Below are 20566 nucleotides of genomic sequence, written 5' to 3'. Positions count from 1 at the left end.
AAATTTCTTAAGGGCTTGCACTCGGCAGTCATAGGAGAGACCATCTGGTTTTGGTGGTTTTTAGTGTGTTAATTGGAAAACATTGCCAAAATTAAGCTTATTTTTAGATTAAAAGATTCGCTCAATACTTTCTGAAACTAACTTGTACAAAAGGCACATATATAAAAATCAAAGTTCACATGTATTTGTTATACATACATATGAATAGAGATCCCTCCATCAATTCCAAATTATTTAACTGGTTAAGAAAAAGAGGTACAGGAGTGTTTTGACTGTCATGGTTGCAACACTGCAAGCCTGAATATAAGCAGAGTTAGAAGAGTCATCTAAGCACATAAAATTAAACAGCTTTAACTTAAAGTCAGGGAAATAGATATTTTATTACAACTGGAAAAGGAAGGGTTGGTCACATCTTTCCAACAACTCTATAGACTTCTATCAACATGGATCAGTAACAGAGGAAGAGAAGAGAGGCAACAAACATGAAAGAGCAGCCTACTTTGCAGAAAAGATATGAACATTTATTAAACATTTCTTAAACAAAAATATGCCTTACCAAACTGTTATTATTAGAAATATGCAGATTCTGGCAACTTTGTTATACTTCGGTTTACCACTACTACAGAAGCATGTAGTCTTTTTACTTCATGTTACCCAAAACCCAAAGAATGGTGAAAGCAAACTGAGTATTTTGTGTTCAAAATACTTTTCTTGATACAAGTTAGGTTACCCAGACACCTAAGGATCACCGAGGATCCAACAGTGCAACAAGAGATGCCTAGATTGACACAAGCTTCCTGTGGTGGCAGTTACTGTTACTAAATTGCACCCAACCCCTTTCATATATTTCAGATTCCCTTTCCACATGTTTACACCTGTTTACTCATTCATAGATTCCCTGCAAGAAGGCAAATGGTTAGAAGAGATTCAGAGCACATCAGAAACTTCCAGGTATCACATCTACTGCACTATGATTGTAGAAGGAACTCATTCCTCCCATATAGCAGCTAACAAATTGCACACAGCAGAGATCCCAGGGTCAGTTCATACTCCATACATGCACATGAATTTCATCTCCAGAAAAACAGCACTCCATGGGTGTGCTATGCGTTCTCTGCAAGCTGAAAATGCCTGAGCAGCTCAGAGATCCCAAGACACACTGACTTAACAGCTGGGAGCAACAGGGCTTCAGAAAAACACGGTTCTCAATAGCCAGCCTTTTCATGGCTGCATTTATAAATCCCTAGACCACTATGAAACAAAATGGGAAAGGGCAGTGGTAGCTGAAACAATCCATTTTAATATAGCCCTCCCAAACAGTGTCTGAGCTGATGAGTAGAAACATGGTACAATCTTTGACAGAATATTTGAGTTACTTTGTACTGGCACACCAATTTTCTAGGACATTTCTAGGACATTTTGGAAGAAAATTATATTAAGTGAAATAAGAGGATATTACTTAGAAATAACAAACAAAAAAAACCCTGCCGCTCCTTAAAAAGAAAACGTCCCCAAAACCAACAACAAAACAGGCAGGAAAAAAACAACAGTAATTCAGCCTTGAACAGACACATAAGAGAAATATAAATAAATAAAAGTATCCAGATAAATAAAATAGAGTATTGGCCTCCTGAGGGAGAAAGTCATGACAGAGAACACCAGTAGAGTGGAAGTTCCAACTGCTGCTGCAAGTTTTACAGTGAACTGAATTTAAAGATAGAAAGTTGAGGGAAAGAATCTTGCTTGCTTATGTAACTCACTATCTTTCTTTCTTGTAGTCTGGTGAGTGCAGCAAAGGAAATATTTCCCTGAATATCTGCAGCAGCTCTCTATAAAAATCTGCAAATTTCATTTCAAACTGAATATAATAATAGTCTGTAGGCATCTGAAAGATTAACCCCATTTCAAAAGAATGGTTAAAAAGCCCCAGACATTGTTCATCTTAAGCTGACATTTCATAGTCAAATCTTTTGCATGAAAAAAACAGTTTTAAAAATAAATTATTTTGCTAGACAATTGTCATAACTACAGAAAAATCTTTGCTAGATCTCCATGACAACTAGAAAGTGTTAATTTGTTAGCTCAAAGTCCTAGAGGGTTTCCACCTGCCATAGCCTCATTACACACCATAAATTACCATTACACTTCCATAATTAAGAAAGAACTCTCTCTGATGATTTGCTGTTCCACAGCATATTCTACCTATTCAATTCCTTATTACATCTCAACTCAGCCAAAGGTCATAAGGAAAAAAAAAAGCTTTGAAAAACTGTCTGCCACTCTTCTGGCTCCAGCTCCAAGTTACACTGACCTGGTCCTGGTTGTCTCTGAATGGAACTAAAATAACAGTAGCCAGCAAAGTCTGTGTAAGTGAATGATGGTACTTGTCAAAAGAAATAATTTTACTGAGAACAAAATTATTTATTTCTGCCAAAATCCTCACTTCCAATAACATACATACTCATGTGAAGAGAATGCATCATTTCAAGGCTAAATGCACCGAATCTACCACATTTTTTATACTCAACTTTCTCACTCAAAGGCTTGAGTGCCAATCATTATATTGCAATACTCAAAAGGGTATAAAAAACTACTAGGCAATAGGCACCATTAGGCTGAGCTGCAGGAAATGTGACAGCAGTACCACACAGCCAAGATGGGACTTAAAAAAAAAAATGTGTTCTGTTTTTTTCTAATTAAGGCCTTTTTCAAATACTGCCTAACCCATTCTCCCTATCTTTTCAACAGATTTTTCAAATTTAACTATACCCATCCACAGCAAAAAAATGGAAAAAAAGACATGGCTTTTTTAATAAGCAAACTTTAATCTAATGGAGGTTAGTCTAATATCAAAAGCTGTAGGTTTAGCAAATTCTCTACATACTCTTTAGTGAAGATTCCTCGAGGCCCAGTAGGTGTAACATTGCTTGGATCTAGTCCATGTGTCTCCAGAATGTTGCGAGCTGCAGGACTTAAGCGAACCCTCAAGAAATGAAGGGGAAAATTTAAATTATTTAAATTGCAAGATTAACTTATTTCATTAATGCACATCACGAGAAACTACATTTCTCTCTGGTCAACTACAAAGCACAGCACACTGGTACTGAGTACCTAGTGCATCTTAATATTATTTACTTTCTGAAATGAAGAGAAAAGCCAACATCTAGAGAAATTATTTTAGAATTCTTAGATACAACCACACACTCATAAAAGAATAAATACTTGGTTTCAAGTCTTTCCACAAAAATCCCCTATTCATTATTTCCCAAAGGAGATTATATTTGCACCTCATTGAATTTTAAGAATGGTCCATTAAGCCCTTGCCAAAAAAACCCCATGTCATAAGTGATCATTTGGTTCCAAACATGCTGATACATCTCTAAAGTTGCAGTGAAACAGCACTTGTGTTCTTTGGTACTAAAATGAAAGACATAATCCTTCCAAGAATCCTTTTGTGGATCATCCTCCTGCTGCAGGTAATGCCTGGGCAATGACCTCAGCTGCCGTCCACTTGCATGAGGAAAGCCTAAATGCTGGCAGCATTTAGAACACAGCAAACCAGCAGACAGAAAAGATAATGAGGTTTGGGGGGAAAAAAAATAAGCACAAATAAGAAGTGATACCTCCAAACAAGATATATCCTGGGACACAAAGTGATTATGCCTTATTGCTACCTGACTAACACTCTGGAGCTGACCCCTCCTCCAAGGTGTTTGCAATGCTTAGAATACCAACAGATCCAAACCAAACTAACAAAGAGCACATAAACTGACTGGTTTAAGTTTTTTGCACTCCACTGTTATGAAAATATTAGAATAATTTTTTTCTAATATCGAAAATGCAAGAGCTTGTAAGGACTTTGGAGTGTGCCGTTTCTTTATTTTTTTCTCCTCAAACAAATAGAAAACAAGTCACAGGTACATCTGGCATCTGATGCATAAACACTATTGTCCATCCTGTATTAGCACTACTTCTTTCCAACTGTAAGCTTAGTATCCTTCATAATTTAATTGCAGGACAGAATATAAGTACATTTAATTCTAATAACATTATGCTGTTTGAATTGACTTACTGGGCTTATGAGCAAAGACATAGTCTAGGCCTGCAAGGTTTATCACCTCACTCATACTGAAATACCCTCAAAAAACAGCCTACTACAAGGTAAAAAGTGACAAAAAAATATTTCTTGGTTCAGTTCTCCTGATCTAATGAAGAGTTCCATTTCATAACAAACATAGAAACTTACTGCAATTTCCCAGGTTGATGTTGCAGTTGAGGAGGAGCTGAAACTGAAGGAGCTGCAGGAGCTGAGGCAGGTGCAGGTGCTGGTGGAGCCACAGAAGATGGACTTCCAGCATCAGCTGGTATTTCAACTTGCTTCCAGTCCTGGCCTTCCTCTACCAGCAGACCAATGAGTGAACCCAAGCGAACATTTTTGCTTCCTTCTTCCACCTAAATTAAGAACATTAAGTTACATATTACACTGTCTGCTCTGATATGACTAAAACCAGTAGACATCAAAGTTTCAGGCATATTAATGACAATTCATCAGTAAGATATATTTATTGCTACTATTAATAAGATATTTCATGACTGAAATTAATTATAATTGCTATTATAAGGAGAGGAACAATCCATTATGCCACAAATCCCATACACCTAAAGTTAGCACTCAGAAATCAAAGTAACTTTTTATACACACAGCCTTTGCAGCTCAGAACTAGAATAGAAAAAGAAAAATTATTACAATTCTGCTTAACTTTCCATCTCCTGGATTTTTGAGTCACTACTACATTTTCTTTACTCACAATAAGAAAACCTCTACATAAACCTCAATGAACCCTAGAATCTCAGCTGTGGAAAGAGCTGAAATAAATAGAAGGACTTTAGGGTGCTGGGATGAGACAAACACAGGATTGTGGCCAGCAGAGCAAGGGAGATGATTCTGCCCCTCTACTCCACTTTTGTGAGACCCCACCTGGAGTGCTTTTTCCAGGTCTGGGTTCCTCAACAAGACATGGACCTGTTCAGAGTGGGTCCAGAGGAGGGGCACAAAGATGACCAGAGGGCTGAAGCACCTCTCCTACAAAGACAGGCTGAGGGAGATGGGACTGCTGAGCCTGGAGAAGAGAAGGCTTTGGAGAGACATTCTAGCAACCTTCCAGTGCTTAAGAGGGTCTTATAAAAGGGAGGGAGAGGGCCTTTTTATACAGGCAGGACAAGGGGCAATGGTTTTACAATCAGAGAGGGCAGGTTTAGATTAGAAAGAAATGCTTTACTCAAAGGTGGAAAAGCACTGGAACAGGTTGCCTATAAGGGTGGTGGATGCCCTATTCCTGGAAGCATTCAGGGCCGGGTTGGATGGGGCCCTGCACAACCTAATTTAGTGAATGGCATCCCTGGCACAAGATGATTTTTAAGGACCCTTACAAGCCAAAACATTTAATGATTCTATGTAGGCAAGAAGAGTCAAAAGAATCCTAGCTTTGCTACCAAACCAACAAAGCACAGGTGACCGTGACAGGGAGAAAAAATTGGAGATAAAGCAAATAGAGAAGTAAAATTCCCTTGGGGCTTTTGCCACTGCAGCATAGTGCTTTAGTCACTAACAAATAGATACTGAAATGTTTATTTCCTCCACTGGAAAGAAAAAGAGACTGAACTTATGCTGGCTCATTCTGCAGTGGAATTTTTATACAAAGTAGTTTCCATACCAATTCTCATTTAGGTCATGAATGAGAAAATGGTAACAGATACTAATGTTAGGGAAACTTTCCTGTCTGACCATCCAGGAGCAACCCTGGCAGCCACAGTCCCAGTCCCACCACGTGAAGGGGGGGCCAGAGCCCCTTTACAGTGGGAGCCAGTAACCCCATGGGTGCCTCACGTGGCTCCCTGCACACCCTGCCCACACATTCAGACAGGGTTTCCTCACCAGATTGACCCTGGGTTTCCCAAAGCACAATCTCAGACACCTGGATCCCCAAAGCAATTTTAATTGTAGCCCAGTAGCACAAAACCAGCTCAAGCTGGTGCCTCTAGGGAAGGACCACAAACAAAGGAATTCCTGTGCTTTCATACCCTCAGTCCGTGCTGCCAATAGTCTGGGCTCTTCCTACTGAGTCCTTGGCTCCTGCTGTGTCCCAGTGTCCAGTCACTTGGCCACTGCCACAGGTCCCCTGTGCCCTCTGCTGTGCAAAGGGTCAGCACCAGGTCAAGGCCCCTTTTCTGGTGCTCCCACCATATCCCCTACCCAGGGAAAAACCTGCAGCTGCACACCCACTACCTGCTCTAAGTCTATTCCTCAACAATTAATTATAGTTCTTAAACAATCCTTCATCATCTGTTTTGTTCCAAATTGAACCATATTTTAAGGAAAAAAAAAAAAATCAGTGTTAATTTAAGAAGCAACTCTACTGCAAGAATAGTCATCATTCTGAAATTACCCTTCTAATATTTCAGTCAGTTATTTAATCTTTTACTGCATTTTACACTGAATCAGATGTGATCATTAAAAGAACTATTCATACAGAGAAGAAATATATATGCATGAGTTTCTATTCTACTGTTAGACTGCTCTTCCTAAACCATACATAGATTCTACAGTCAAGAAAAACCAAGAAGAGTTACAGAAGTTGAATTAATTTAACCTAATGAACCTCTTATCCTTAAATGCAAAACCCAAAGCATTAAGCAGACAGCATGCTCATCTGACCCAAGTTTTCCATTCTGAACTCTGTCAAGATGGTTCAGAATTGTAGCTGGCATCAAAGGCACACACTTTTGTCTCATTTCTTTAGGAAGTGAGTGAAATCCAGCCAGATGATAGCTCAGAGGCACAAAACATTTTTAAATTCCCATTAACTACATCACATGTGAAACTTCTGAGTGGCCCTTGGAAGCACAATCTTTTCAGTAAGTAATCATCACCCCATCCACAAACCTGACACAGCTCATTTTATAAGCCTTACACAAACATCTACTGAACACTTAATACAGAGCAGAAATATCCACCAGATAGTGCAAAAAGACAACCAAGGATCACACACTAGAAAAAAAAAAGTCTAAAAATTTCTGACCTTATTGCTCTTTTATTATTTTAGTTTCTGAAACATCAGGTTTTCTCTGTACTTTTTAGGAGACTGGAATAAAAGCCTGTCCATCATGTACTCTAACTCTTAGGCCCACCATTTCTAGATTTCAAGGATTAAAAGAATCCATTAAAAATTGGGTTTGCATAATGATCTGTTCGTGTTACCCCAACAAAGCTGTCTCTCTTCCCTTATTCTGAAAGATGTTATAGTTATTTTCTACCTCCTGCTATCTCCTTCTCAGGTTCAGCTCTTGGCACTGGATTGTTACTGGATCATATAGATATAACTAAGGCTGAATGTCACTGCTCCATGACACTGATATCATCTAGCTGCTGGAGAGTCTGGCTTTGATCTATCAAAAATGTGCCACAAGAGCAATACACAGAGAAATTTTGAAATTTGCAATGCATTTGAAATACAAAACAGGAAACAAAAAACTCCCACAGCTTCTGAAATACTAACATTACTTGTAGCCATAATGAATTACTATTAAAGAAACTAAGCAAATTTCAATTTAATCTCTCTAGGATTAATTCTTTAATACTTTTGACAGAGAGAATCCCCATATCTCCCCCTCACACTATCTAGCAAAGCAGTGTCTGCAAATGCAGAGGCAAACTGATTATCAGAAACATTCAAAACTGAAGAAGAGAGATTTAAAAATAGTGAAAGCATTGCCCAGCAATTATTTAAATAACTACATGGAAACTAAACACAGATTGAAAAATATGTCTAATGTGAGACTTCATCCTGGCATGGCAGAACATATCCTCTGAAACCTATTAAATGTGTTGTTCCATAGTTGAACACCAATTTAGCAACACAATTAAAAGAAGGAAAAATATTTTAAAAACTCTTGTCTATATGCAGTTGTGCTTAAATACAAGTTATCCTGTAGAATTGAAGACTAATGAGTTTTTGTAAGCCCTAATAGACTTCATTTCCAGCTGAGTTCTATCTTACATCCCCTCTCCTCCCTACCCCAGCCCCCCATCTATCTCAAGACTTTCATTCTTGCAAAGGATGTTGCCTTTGCTTATACAAAAGAGGAAGATACCAAACAGAACATTGCTTTTCAAATGCTGCCACAGAGCAAACTACTCTCCCTTTTCTGTTTTTGCAAAGGATAACTGTGCAAATACATGCTGATGTAAGAAAATGCAGCTGGAACAGAGATAGGAAGTCTAATATACCAATCCAAAAAGCTTTTGTAATAGTAGCCCAAACACATGTCTGACTGAGCATAGGGTAGAATTTTCTCATGGTTCCATGAACCAGTTTGTACCTGTTCCCATTCTGCTGTTTCCTAAGTAGCTGGACTGCAATTAATACCAGCATGCCTAATTTGTATGATTATGTGATCCACACCTCATGGGTAGATGTGCCCTTGATGAGACCTCCCTAACCAAATGACATAGTATTTACTGAAAGTACTCATCTCTCATTTTTATTCATTTTTTCCCAAATTCTTGCAATTCACCATGTTGTTTAATTATTGTGGAGGGAGAGAAGAAACAGCTGCAAGACACCACCAGCTGAGACTGCTTCAGAAAATTTCCTACTCATCCCAGTTCTTCTTCTTTCTATTAAGCTTAATCAAACTAATTTTGATAGAGGAAATTATTAACTCCAAGAACCGTTCTCTGGGTCAGCCCATGTTGTATAACATGCCACCTTGAATGACTAGCACAAGACAACCTAGCAGAGAGATGACACATCCTGGGTAAAGTACCACCCAAAATTCCAGATTCCAACTGATTGTTAACTGTTTTCCTATAACTCAGACTAAAAGGTGTCATAAACTACAACATTTCGTGGACATAATTCACCAGGTGTAAAACATACAAAACAACAGCTTAAGTGAAAATCCATTAAATATATACAGAATCATGTACCATGTACCAGTAGTTTGGTACACACATGGCACAAATGGGGCAATTATTTCTCCCCAGGAATACAAGCAAGTGCATTTTTCTGAAGGCTGAGCAGAAATTCAGCTATCTAAACTAGTTTTTGAAGCAATATGCTAAACAACAGTCTGAAGTTATAACACCCTACTGAGAAATGCAGGATTCCTACCAGTATTTTAGCCAATATGCCATCATCACTTGATTCCATGGTAACCACTGCTTTGTCCGTTTCAATTTCACACAATGCATCTCCAACATTCACTGTGTCACCTGCAAAATACAACAGAACTTGAGAATACTTACCCTAAACTTCCTTTCAGATTTGTTCAACAATGGAAGATAGATATTCACCATAGAATACAGTTATTTTGTATTCCTTAATAAATTTTATAGCTAGTAGATCCCCCATCATTACTTATCATATTGTATCTTTCCTTTCCAAATAAAATCACCAAGATTCAAGAATCACAAGCTGCTGTGACAGAACACTGACATGTTCCCAGTACTGATGTTTTCAGCAGACTTTCCAAGGGGAAGTACAATCTTTTCAATAAGTAATCATCACCCCAAAATTTATTTTCAGAACCCCATACTCAGTAGCACTGCCATGAATAAAATACTGAGCCTTCCATACTCACTGCTAGCCACCAGTCAGAGCAAGCTATCTAAAACTGCTTAGGACAATGGTATCATAGTTCAGTAACTGGTGTCTATGCTATTAGAGAAATTCAAATAAACCTCAGGAATTTTAATGTCTTTGGGAAAGCACAGCTGCAAGCTTGCTTAATCTCCTATATAGTTCAGACAGGTCTTTTCAAGCATTCATTCTTACTTTGTGAAATAAAAATATGCACAAGTGCTAGAAATTGCTTTTGCTCCATTACACAAATCCAAGATTAACTCTGAAGCATACTCTTCCTCTGCTTTTGAAGAATATCTGTATCTGCTAGCAGATGATAAAGATATTATGTGTCTCTATTATTTCAACAAATCAATACTGACTAGATGTCCAACATTAAAACTGAAATTACATTAAAAACTGTTAGGTAGTTGAATGTTTTGCCTTCCAACAAAATACAGCTTTTTTTCCTTAGAGAGACATCCAAGCCTAAAACATGCCTACAATTTCACATAAAGTAAAATTCTAATATTTCCCCATTACCAGAAATGCTGCAACAGCATTACCTGTCTAAGCATTTAGCTGAACTACAGATATCACTCCATTGTGCTTAAGGAGTAGAATTAAAACCTAGTGCAGGTTACCACCTACATTTAGGCAAGAGACAACACTATAAAAGACAAAAATATAAAAATATTAAAAAATATATATATATATAAAAATATAAAAAACACAACAATACAAAAAACATCTCCTGTTTCAGGACTACATGAATTAGAAAGGGAAAATGAGGTGTTGTACCTCATTTGTGTTGAATAAAAACATCAAAAGCTCAGTTACCTACATAGTTTTATAAGTCATAAACGTTCCTATTACAGAAATTGGTAGAGAAATATACTTCATCTTTTTAATGTAATAATCTAACAGCCACATTCCACTTTGCAATAACTAGAGCATGAACAGTTTATAAGAGGAAGTCAAAACTCTAGGCTCTATAAGTGTTTTAATTTCACTGGATCATTAATTCAAGTAGGCCATATATCAGATCATTAGGCAAGTACTTCTTAGTTGTTAAGAAATCAAATTGTTGGGCAAATTCTGCAATTTACAGAGCTAAGACTGGCAAGCAGAAAGGAGGTTAACTCTGTATCTTAATCTGCCATCAGACTCTAAGTGTTCTGCACCATTAAAAAGAAATCTCAGTGCTCAGAGACCAACAGCAGTACCTCCAGCAGGGTGGGCCAGCCAAGCAAATACTTTCATCCATGTGTTTGTCACATGTCACACCTCAACTTGGGTACCTGAAGATGTTCCCAGAAAACTAACTTCATCTTGCACAGGGAGGGCAAGGAATCTTCAGAGGACTGGATAGACCACTTTTCCACTACCTTTTTTTAAATTTTCCTTTCATTGCTGCAGACAAAGTTACCACAAAATTGAAAGGCAATTGAATAAATGCAGTGTTGACTGCAAGAATTGACTTCAGTGCAGCATTCAAGTCCTGTGCCTGTTTCAGTACCCAAGTGCAATAGATAGGATCATAGTTACTTTCATTAGAGATTACAATATTTGTGATAGCTTCTAATCAATGTCCAGGTTGATGTCAATTACAAATCAGCTTTCCCAATAATTAAGATCTGAAAGAACACTCTTGCAAACCATATCATTGCTTTTGCACTTTAAACCAAGTAGTATTTGCAACAGAAGCTGCCTGAACCAAAGCTCTCTGAAATTATATATATAATGCCCTTGAAAAATTTTGTGTGGGGTTCAGGTTTTCTGTTTATTTGTTTTTGGGGTTTCTTTTGTTTCTTCATTTGTTTTTTATTTGGTTTTAATTATTAAATTCCCATAGCTAAGCTGAATGGTTAGGATCTCTACTGAAGCAGAGTTTCCTTCCAGGAGATCCAATTGGCATCCAATAGCCTTGGTGCTCTGTTCAATTACTGACAGACAAGTATCCAAATCACAAGATACAAACAGCATTTCTTAATGCTGAGCATAAAATCAGAGTTGACTGAACACAGATACTGAAGTCCCTGGAGCTGATGTCTCAAAAGGTGGCAGAGTTACACTGCATGTGGATGCTGCCAGCACTGTTGTATCTTCTGTTCTCTGCCCACATTAACAAGAGGATTTTGGTCTCCTGGGCTGTCAGTCTACCAGCTTTCATCAACATTAAATTCATACATAATAAATACAAGTTTTTAGAAACATAGTTTTATCATTGTGAGAATGACTTTATTACCCACAGGAATCAACATGAAACTGCATTAACCATGAGAAGGAAAAGTAAAGCTATCAATTAAATTCAGTGCCTTCCCTTCTGTAGTAGTGAAATTATCTGTCCATCCTGTGAAACCATGAGATGAAAACATTTGAGACTTACACAAAGAACAGAAAGACTATCAACATAGTATTATACTGACCCCTTCTGGTTATACAGTGGGAAAAACATTTCGTATGCAAGCTTGCTTCTGTCATCCACTTAAAAATATTTATTTTCTTGGACATGAGATTGTCAAACATCCATATTAAGCATTAACACTGCTTTGACGTGGCAAAAGCTCTAGAGAATTAAGTAGTTAAGAGCATTCCTTACAGAGAGGTGTGTAAACATTAAATCGCTTCACTATTTTCTTCAAAATTCATCTTAATATTGTCTTTATGTTTATTCTCCAGACTGTTACAGGAAACAAAAGTATTGATAGGAATTAATTATGGCATAGATGTGGCCAATAAGACAAAATACTCTATTTGGGTTTGGTCTTCTTTCTAAATAGAAAATCGAGCAATAAAAATACTAACATCGTTTTCTTCAAAGTCTAATATCAATTAAGACTTGGTTGTAATTTAATTAAAATAGGTGTGAAGCTTTTTTTTCTTTTGTATTAGGGTGGAAGGCTAGTGGAAAGACTGAGAAAAAAATTGTATAGCTTTTACATTGTAACACTTTTTTTATAAGGAAAGTGGACTCATTCATGTTGGGAGCAAACTGGAATCTACTTCAACTCCTACCATGCTCTCTTTGTTTTCTCTTGAAATTTTGAATGCTATAATTACTGCAAAACAGGTTACTGTTGATATTTAAATTTTACAACTATTGACAATTAACAAATATAAAAAGGACTTTGGATCATTCTTTCCTCTCTGCATCATCTTGGACTGCATCATCTTGCAAGACTTTATTAACTAAAGCTTCAAGTCTCAAGAACACTGGTGCAATTTTTTTTATTGACATAAACTTCTGAATTGTTCACAGTAAATTCTGCAAAATTCTTACTAAAAGTTTCATGAGCAAAAGGCCAAGTCCACTACTGGAGCAAGAAGCTGTCTTCCAGCCACCTCTCAAAATGTATTCAAAATGCAGGAAAGCAAAGCTCTCCAGTAACACAACAATGGGAGCTGTATCAACACTTCCAAGGATAAGCCAAAGGAAAAGGTTTATCTAGGCACAATAGCCAAAACACGTTTAGCTATCCAAATTGTGTCTGTCAAAGATAATAAGCTTTAACATATTTTCTTTTCTCCAGATGTATTCATCTTTTCAGGAAATCTAAAAATGCCTGTGAACAAGATACATTCCTACTGCTATGCAAAAGCCTACAATGCACAATGAACAATACCTATCTGGAATCCAAATCTACAGTCAAAATTCAGGTTTAATATTAAATTGAAGAAGGGACAGGGCAGGAGTAAACAGGACAAAGGTCTCCTGACAGAACAGGAACAGCTGATTCTTCTACAGATCATTTTTCATTTACATACAACCTACGTGAAAGCAAAACTTGACTTTTATCCAGACTTTTTATCCAGTTGTTCCAAAATATTTTAGCAGAAGCATAGTTGTCAGAGCACAGAGTTCAGGCTTTTTTTGGATGAGGAGTTTGGTTTTCAGTTTGGGTTCTTTTAGGAAAAAATTTCCCCATTTGGTATTAGGGTTGTGAAAGGAATTTAAATTTTTCTCAGTTTCAACTGTAGACTATAATTAAGATATTAGAAAAGATATTCCAAAAATAGCATCTCTTTCATGGTATTCCATAACACAGCAGAATAATGAAAGAGACCCTCCCCAAAGTCAATGGCTCTCAGACTTCCAAAGCTACTGAGCAGCATGACAAAACTGGGAATTAAAAACAGCACACACACACTCAAACCCTGGAGGAGCCTAATGGAAATTTTTCAAAAATATGACCAATGCAACCTTTTGGAAGACAATGAAGCAAAAAAAAAAATTTCAAGAATGAACAATTTCAAAGCAGATATAGTTCATGACAGAATCCCCACACCAAACACTTGGCTTCAAAATACTGATCTATACTATAGATCACTATACTGATCTATAACCAGGAAGAATTATCTTATTTTATTTTTTATTTCTCTTAGTTTTGTCTTCTTTATTAAGAATTATCTTATTTTTTACAGAGTAGATTTACATTGCTGAAAAATTACAAAGAAATGTGACCACAGAAAATGCTATCTTACCTTCCTTTTTTAACCATTTCACGATGTTTCCTTCTTCCATTGTTGGAGAAAGTGCAGGCATAAGAACTTTAATACCAGGTGTACCTGCAAAACAAGCATGTGGTTATCTCAACTGAGAACTTTTTCAGTATAATTCTTTCCTCAGTTAACTGCTTAACACGAAAGAAATTAAAAGTGCATGTATCTGAAAGATAATTGAACTAAGGATTCACTATCATGCTCTTTTTAAGCTTACATACAAGCAAGTCCACCAAAGAGCTCAAAGAAAAAAAGGCACATTACAAAAGAAAGGGAAATTCACAAACCCTGAATTCCTAGACCTGAAGTTTTGTTGATCATATCAAAATACACCCTCGTTCTCCTGTCATCCTTCTCCTCCTTGACTCAGGCTGTGAAATTTTTTCCAGATTAAAGCATATCTTTTAAATTAATAAAGCCTTTGTGATCCTAGCATTGCAGATGCTGATGACACACCTCTTTCACTGATAAAGTTTGGTAATGTTTATTTATCCTTTTTACTATAAAATTATATCTACTTTGCAAAAATTGCTTGATTTCAAGTTTCAGTGATTTTGTCTTGGCTCAGTAAACCCATATGCAGAAGCAGCACTGTGCAACAGCAATTGTGTGCCTTGTTAGTGGGATTCTTCTGAGGGCAGAGCTCAGGATACAGCACAGAGCTTGGCTTCACAGCAAATTACACCTCTTGTCACCTGATCCTCTACACCAAAGAGGACATTAATACGAGAGATACTACCTTTCTGAACTTTTAAATATACTTATGAGGCCAAAAAGAAGAATCTTTCTAGATCTGTTTTGTAAAAGCAGCTTTCCACTACCTGACTTTTGAAGCTTTCTTGAACTATTATGTCTGAATTTGTGTTCAGTTACAGAACAGAAATAGACACATAGAAGGTACATTGTATACAATGGCAAGGCTTATTTCTGCTTCATATTCCCTTTTCTCTAATACCCAGCATTAAGGATTGTTATCATTCTATAGGAAACAACACCACATTTCTCCTAGTTGCTGTATTGCTTGGAGTAGTTAGAAACAGCTAAAAAAAAAAAAACAAACTTAGAAATTAATAATTTTCAGGTTTTTCCTTATTATCTGCTTTTCAGCTCAAAATTCTTCTAAGTTGTTTTTTTTTCCTTGCCCCCTTATTTCCCAAAAGCTGTGCTAAGGCACATGGAGAACAGGGAGGTGATTCAGGACAGCCAGAACAGCTTCACCAAGGGCAAGTCCTGCCTGACCAAACTAGTGGCTTCATAGGATAGAATGACTCCACCAGTGCACAGAGAAGGTCTATGGATGTCACCTCTCTGGACCTACAGCATTGTTCTCTGTAAATTGATGAAATAGGGATTTGATGGGTGGACTGTTTCATGGGTGAGGAATGGGTTGGATCCACAGGGTAGTGGTCATCATCTCAATGCCCCCACAGACACTGGTGACAAATCTGTTAAAGGTACTTGCACATGAAAAATTGTGATGTGGCAGGTTGTGGCTCACAGCCCAGAAGGTAAATACAGCCTGGGACACAAAAATCAGTGTGGCCAGCAGGTCAAGGGCAGTGATTCTGCCTCTCTACTCTGCTCTGGTGAGATCCCACCTGGGGAAATGCATCCAGCTCCTGAATACTCAGCACAGGAAAGGCACGGATGCATTGGAGGGGGTCCAGGGGACAGCCACAAAAATGATGAGAGAGGAAGCTCCTCTTATATGAAGAAACATCAAGAAAGTCAAGGTTGTTGAGTCTGGAGAAGAGAAGGTTCCAGGGAGACCTTACTGCAGTCTTTCAATAGTAACTAAAGGGGCTTTTAAGAGAGACGGAGACAGATTTTTTAATTGGGCCCACAGCAATGGAACAAGGGGTAGTGGTTTGAATTTTAGACTGGCTGTAAGGAAGATTTTTTCAATGACAGAGGTGAAACATAGAAACAGGCTGCCCAGAGTGGTGGTGGATGCCCCATCACTGGTAGGTTGGATAGGGATCTGAGCAATATGGTCTATTTGAAGATGTCCCTGCTCATTGCAGGGGAGATGGACTAGATGACCTTTAAAGGTCTCTTCCAATCCAAACCACTCCAAAATTTTTTTAAAATGTGATGGAAACATTGTAGCAAACCTCTAATGACCTAAGCAGCCATCAATGATCCTTACATTTCAAAATGCACCAAGAGCAGAATGTTAGTTATTCCCTAAAGTCCCCAAGACAGCAACACAATCAGGATAATGCTACCAAAACCACTTGAGTTTTGTGGAAATGAGCTCAATTGCATGGCTGATATTCCCAGAAGACTGCATGAGCTGATGCACATTTTTTTTCCTCAGTCTTTCCATGGTAGTTTCAGTTAATATTACTCATGACTGTCATGTTTAGAAATGTATCCTTGTAACACTCACAATTTCCATCTGAATTACCTCCATGCACTTTCTTTAAAAAATTTTCTGCAACTTCTCATCTAGGACTAATAAACAGAAAAATGAACTATGTTCTGTATTTGAATGCTTATCTGTGTTCATTTACCAAATAAAGTTTTGTAGTTAGTATTTGAAGTATGACTGACAAATTAAAGTATGAGTTAACAATTGTCTTGTACTATACATATTTACCCTAAAATAATATTTCTCAATAACAGTAAGTAGAAAACATTATACATTATATGATACATTATAGGATGCAAAGAAGTGTTCTCAGTTTCATTAGTCTAACTTGACAAGTCTGACTTTGACAATCAAAACATTATTTTGAAGTCATATCCCACAAATATCTAGGTTTATTGAGAACTAGTGGACAGACCTCATTTTAAAAAGTGAAAATAATCCACATTTTTAATGAGGAAAAATTAATTTTTAAACACAGTGGTTTACATTTCTCTTCCATGAAGAGCTACTTGATCCATTTCCCAGAATATGCTTTGTACTTTGGCACAAATACAAAAACTGAGCAACAAATTTGTGCCACTGCAACATTTTCCCTTCAATGTTATGAGCAACTACCACAAAACATACAATCCATTCTGGTTAGGAGAGGAATTCCAGCAGCAAGTAGCTAGGAAATGGACAAATAAATAAAGCTGGATACAAAGTAGAAGACAGGACCTTGTGCACCCATTTAATGCTTATGTCCAGAGAGGCTCATGCTCAGAGAAGTTCAGTGCTGTTGCAATTAAGAGCTGTTTTAGTTACTTTTGAGTTAATGACCATACACAAACCAGGCTTCAATGTGCCTCCTCAAAGAAAAGCAACCTTACAATGTCGAATTACCTTCACCAAATATTATTTGCCTTCATTAAATTAAAAAAGGGGATAGTGAAAGGAATCACTGCATTTCCATAAGTTAGTTGCACTGTAGAGGCAGCCCTTACAAGCACTTTGGGAAGTAAATATTATTGCTTTGCAATTGTGGGTCAGCAAAAAGTTCTGGCAATTTGCACAGAATCTCAAAGGATAAGCTCATGGGCAGATCAGAATTTAGAACCATAAGCAAGTAAAACTTCTGAACTTCCAGTCACCACCCACTGATTTTTACTTCTATCAACAGCAGCTGTGTTATTACACTTCAATTATGTGAATATAAAAGGAGGAAGACTTAAAAAGAACCCAAACAAACCTCACACAAACCAGAGATTGTTATTTTAAAGACAGCTCTCTGTGTATCCAAGAGAATTTGTTCCTGGTGACACGTTTTAAACATCAAGTCGAGTCTGGCAATGTTTCTGCTGCCTTCTCTCTCCGTGAAGGAATTCAATGCAAATTTAACCTGTCCCACCAGAAAGAGATTTCATAACTTCCTACACGCACTCTGCAGTCAGTAGAGAATTGAAAAATGTACTGCAACTTAACACCAACGATAAGATTATGAAACATTAAAAACAAAGAAAAATTGACACACTTTAACATAAAGAGGTCACGCTAGTCTATTTTCTCTTTTTCCTATTTCTCTGTGACCAACAACTAGGAATTACATTCTGAATTAATTGTTTTAATTATACAAAACAACTTTACCAGCACCACAAACAAGGACAGAAACATAGAAAGAAAAAAAAATTCATGTGACTTGAAAAACTAGATCCATATTAACCAATACTTCAAATAGTGGCTTTTTCAGAAACAGAAAAGCAGAGAAATAAAAGCAATGCTAAAATAAAATTTACTTAAACTTACATTGTCAAACTAGGGATCAAAGGTGAGTTTTATGTCCAAATGAGCTGTATTTTACCAGGGAATTTATGACTTCTCATCTTTAATTTTAGAAGCAACAATGAAGTTAAGCAAAATGGTATCACTAAAATACATACCACCTTAGAAAGCTGTAAGTACACTAAGAAGGGTTGAATGAGGAAAGCCTGAATGAGTTAAAGGTGTGATCTACCCACCCTAACACTTCAGAGCTTACTGTAAGGAATTAAAAGATATTAGTCACTCGCCTATCCAAATTTAGAAATTTAATTCCAGCTGTATATTAAGTACTCTCAACATAAAAAAACACGATAGATTGTCTGGGAGAACTGTAGACAAAAGTTATTTAAGGAGTTAAATAATAAGACCAATTTAGAAGCAGTTTATCATGCATTATATTATATTTGCATACAATTATATACAGAAAGAAGCAAGCTTTTTCTAATAAAATCTGGAAACAAATAACATTTATTTCAAGAAAGGGACAGACTTCCCTGCATCACACAAAGCAGGTTTTACAAAGGAAAAGATTTTCATACTGCAAAGTAGCAAAGGCAACCAGTGCTGGAAAGAAGGGGATGTTGAGGTCTAAACCACAATGATGAAAGTGGCTCTGAACTACTACTGAGTTTTATTACAAAAGGTTAACGAAAGCTCACTTTTGTGTAAGTACACTTAAACCTCAAAGAGTTCAGGTACTTCACACCAGGACTTCATGACAATGCACCTGATCATTGTTTAAATGTTTGACAAGTTGTAATTTACAGAGCAAGCAGGGAAAGATCACATTTCATTTCAGGATCTGTAACTTCCCACATCCCTTAGAGACAGAGGAAAACATGGAAGGGTAAATGACCTGCCTGATATTCGTGTAACAGCAAACTCCTGAAAAATACATCTTGAAAGGGTGTTGTCATAACCTCACACCTTGACTTCTATGTAGGAAAGCATGCTAGACGTGCAATTAATAAATTCTATTTTTCCCTTAAAGAACCAAATAGAATTGCATAAAAAATACATCACACACCCTTCTCCAGTTACCTGAAACATTATCAGGAGAGTAAGATGACAAAAATGTGGTGGAATTACCAAACATGGACCAAAATAACCAAGTAGAAAAAACTTTCTTTTTCAGTGCTTAGCTATACGTCCACTTAGAAAACACATTCCTGTTTTCAATGGTGAGAACTTTTCCTCATCCCCAACAAAATATTTTATATATATTTAGGCTTAATTTTATTTTCCTCTGTAGATTTCACTTCCTTCCTTTCTAGACCTTTAACAATTCTTACATGTCTCTCCGAGTTCTCCTACCAGCTCATCTCCTACACATGCCAATGTGCTTTCAGTCCCTCCAGAGACCAAGGCGAACACAGCCCCGTGCAGGGCGGCTCACCCAGCTCCCCGGGGCCCTGCCCAGCTGTGCCCAGCTCGCCTCCCCACGCCGGGAACCCCCCGGGCACCGCAGCTCCCTGTGCCTCTGCCCAGCTCACGGGCAGAGGTTTGTGTCGCGGGGAGGGAGCCCACGCCGGAGCAGCTCACGGAGCGCTGTGTCCCGGGGGACGGAGCCCACGCTGGAGCAGGGCAGGGGCTCCGGCTCCGCTCCCCGAGCAGCGGCATTAACAGCATGCGATGAAGTGACCGTAACCCTCGTTCCTGTCTCCCTGCGCAGCCGGAAGGGAGAGGGCAGAGCAGGGTGAAGGAAAGGTGTATTGGTATTGGGATTTTGTTCCCCCCTTTGCATTATCCTGCTCTGCCTTGATTGGCAATAAACTCAATTAATATCCCCAAGTCGAGTCTGCTCTACCCATGACAGTAATGGAGCAATGGTGTCTCCCTGTCCTTATCTCAGCACCTGAACTTTTTGCTGTACTTTCTCTGCCCTGCCCATCTGCGGAGGGGAGCTGTAGAGGAGCTCCGCTGAGTGCCCGACATCCAGCCAGGGTCAACCCGCCGCAACCACTCTCAACCTTCTCTCCGCCGCATGTCCTCGGAGATACACCTAGAGCAGGGCACCAGCCTGCCACTCACCCAGCAGCTCCCAGGTGCCGTGCAGGTGCCTCCATCCTGGCCGGGCGGGCAGGGAGAGCCCCGCGCCCAGCGCCGAGCGCCCGGCCCGCAGCAGCCGCAGCAGCCGCTCCCCGCCGCCGCTCAGCCACAGGGACGCCGCCATCTTCCCCCGCCCCCCGACCGCGCCGGGGCTGCCCCGCTGCCTGCCTGAGCAGAAATAACCGGGCACGCCCCCGGCGCCGGGGGGTGGCTTCAGCGA

The 20566-nt window shown here is 38.4% G+C and overlaps 1 protein-coding gene across 1 annotated transcript in view; it reads right to left on the bottom strand.

Annotated features, from left to right (window-relative positions):
• Positions 1–20511, bottom strand: part of PDHX (pyruvate dehydrogenase complex component X) — a 36893-nt gene extending 16382 nt beyond the window's left edge. Inside the window, exons 1-5 of the mRNA XM_054634573.2 lie at positions 20329–20511; positions 14109–14192; positions 9174–9274; positions 4247–4452; positions 2885–2983 (exon numbers count right to left, since the gene is read on the bottom strand). Of these exons, the coding sequence (XP_054490548.2) occupies positions 2885–2983; positions 4247–4452; positions 9174–9274; positions 14109–14192; positions 20329–20470 (632 nt within the window). The 5' untranslated portion in view covers positions 20471–20511. The remainder of the gene's footprint in view (positions 1–2884; positions 2984–4246; positions 4453–9173; positions 9275–14108; positions 14193–20328) is intronic.
• Positions 20512–20566: the final 55 nt, after the last annotated feature.

The sequence above is a fragment of the Agelaius phoeniceus genome, chromosome 6 (genome assembly GCF_051311805.1).
Source record: "Agelaius phoeniceus isolate bAgePho1 chromosome 6, bAgePho1.hap1, whole genome shotgun sequence".
NCBI classification, from domain to species: Eukaryota; Metazoa; Chordata; class Aves; order Passeriformes; family Icteridae; genus Agelaius; species Agelaius phoeniceus.
This window is presented reverse-complemented; position numbering and strand designations above follow the sequence as displayed.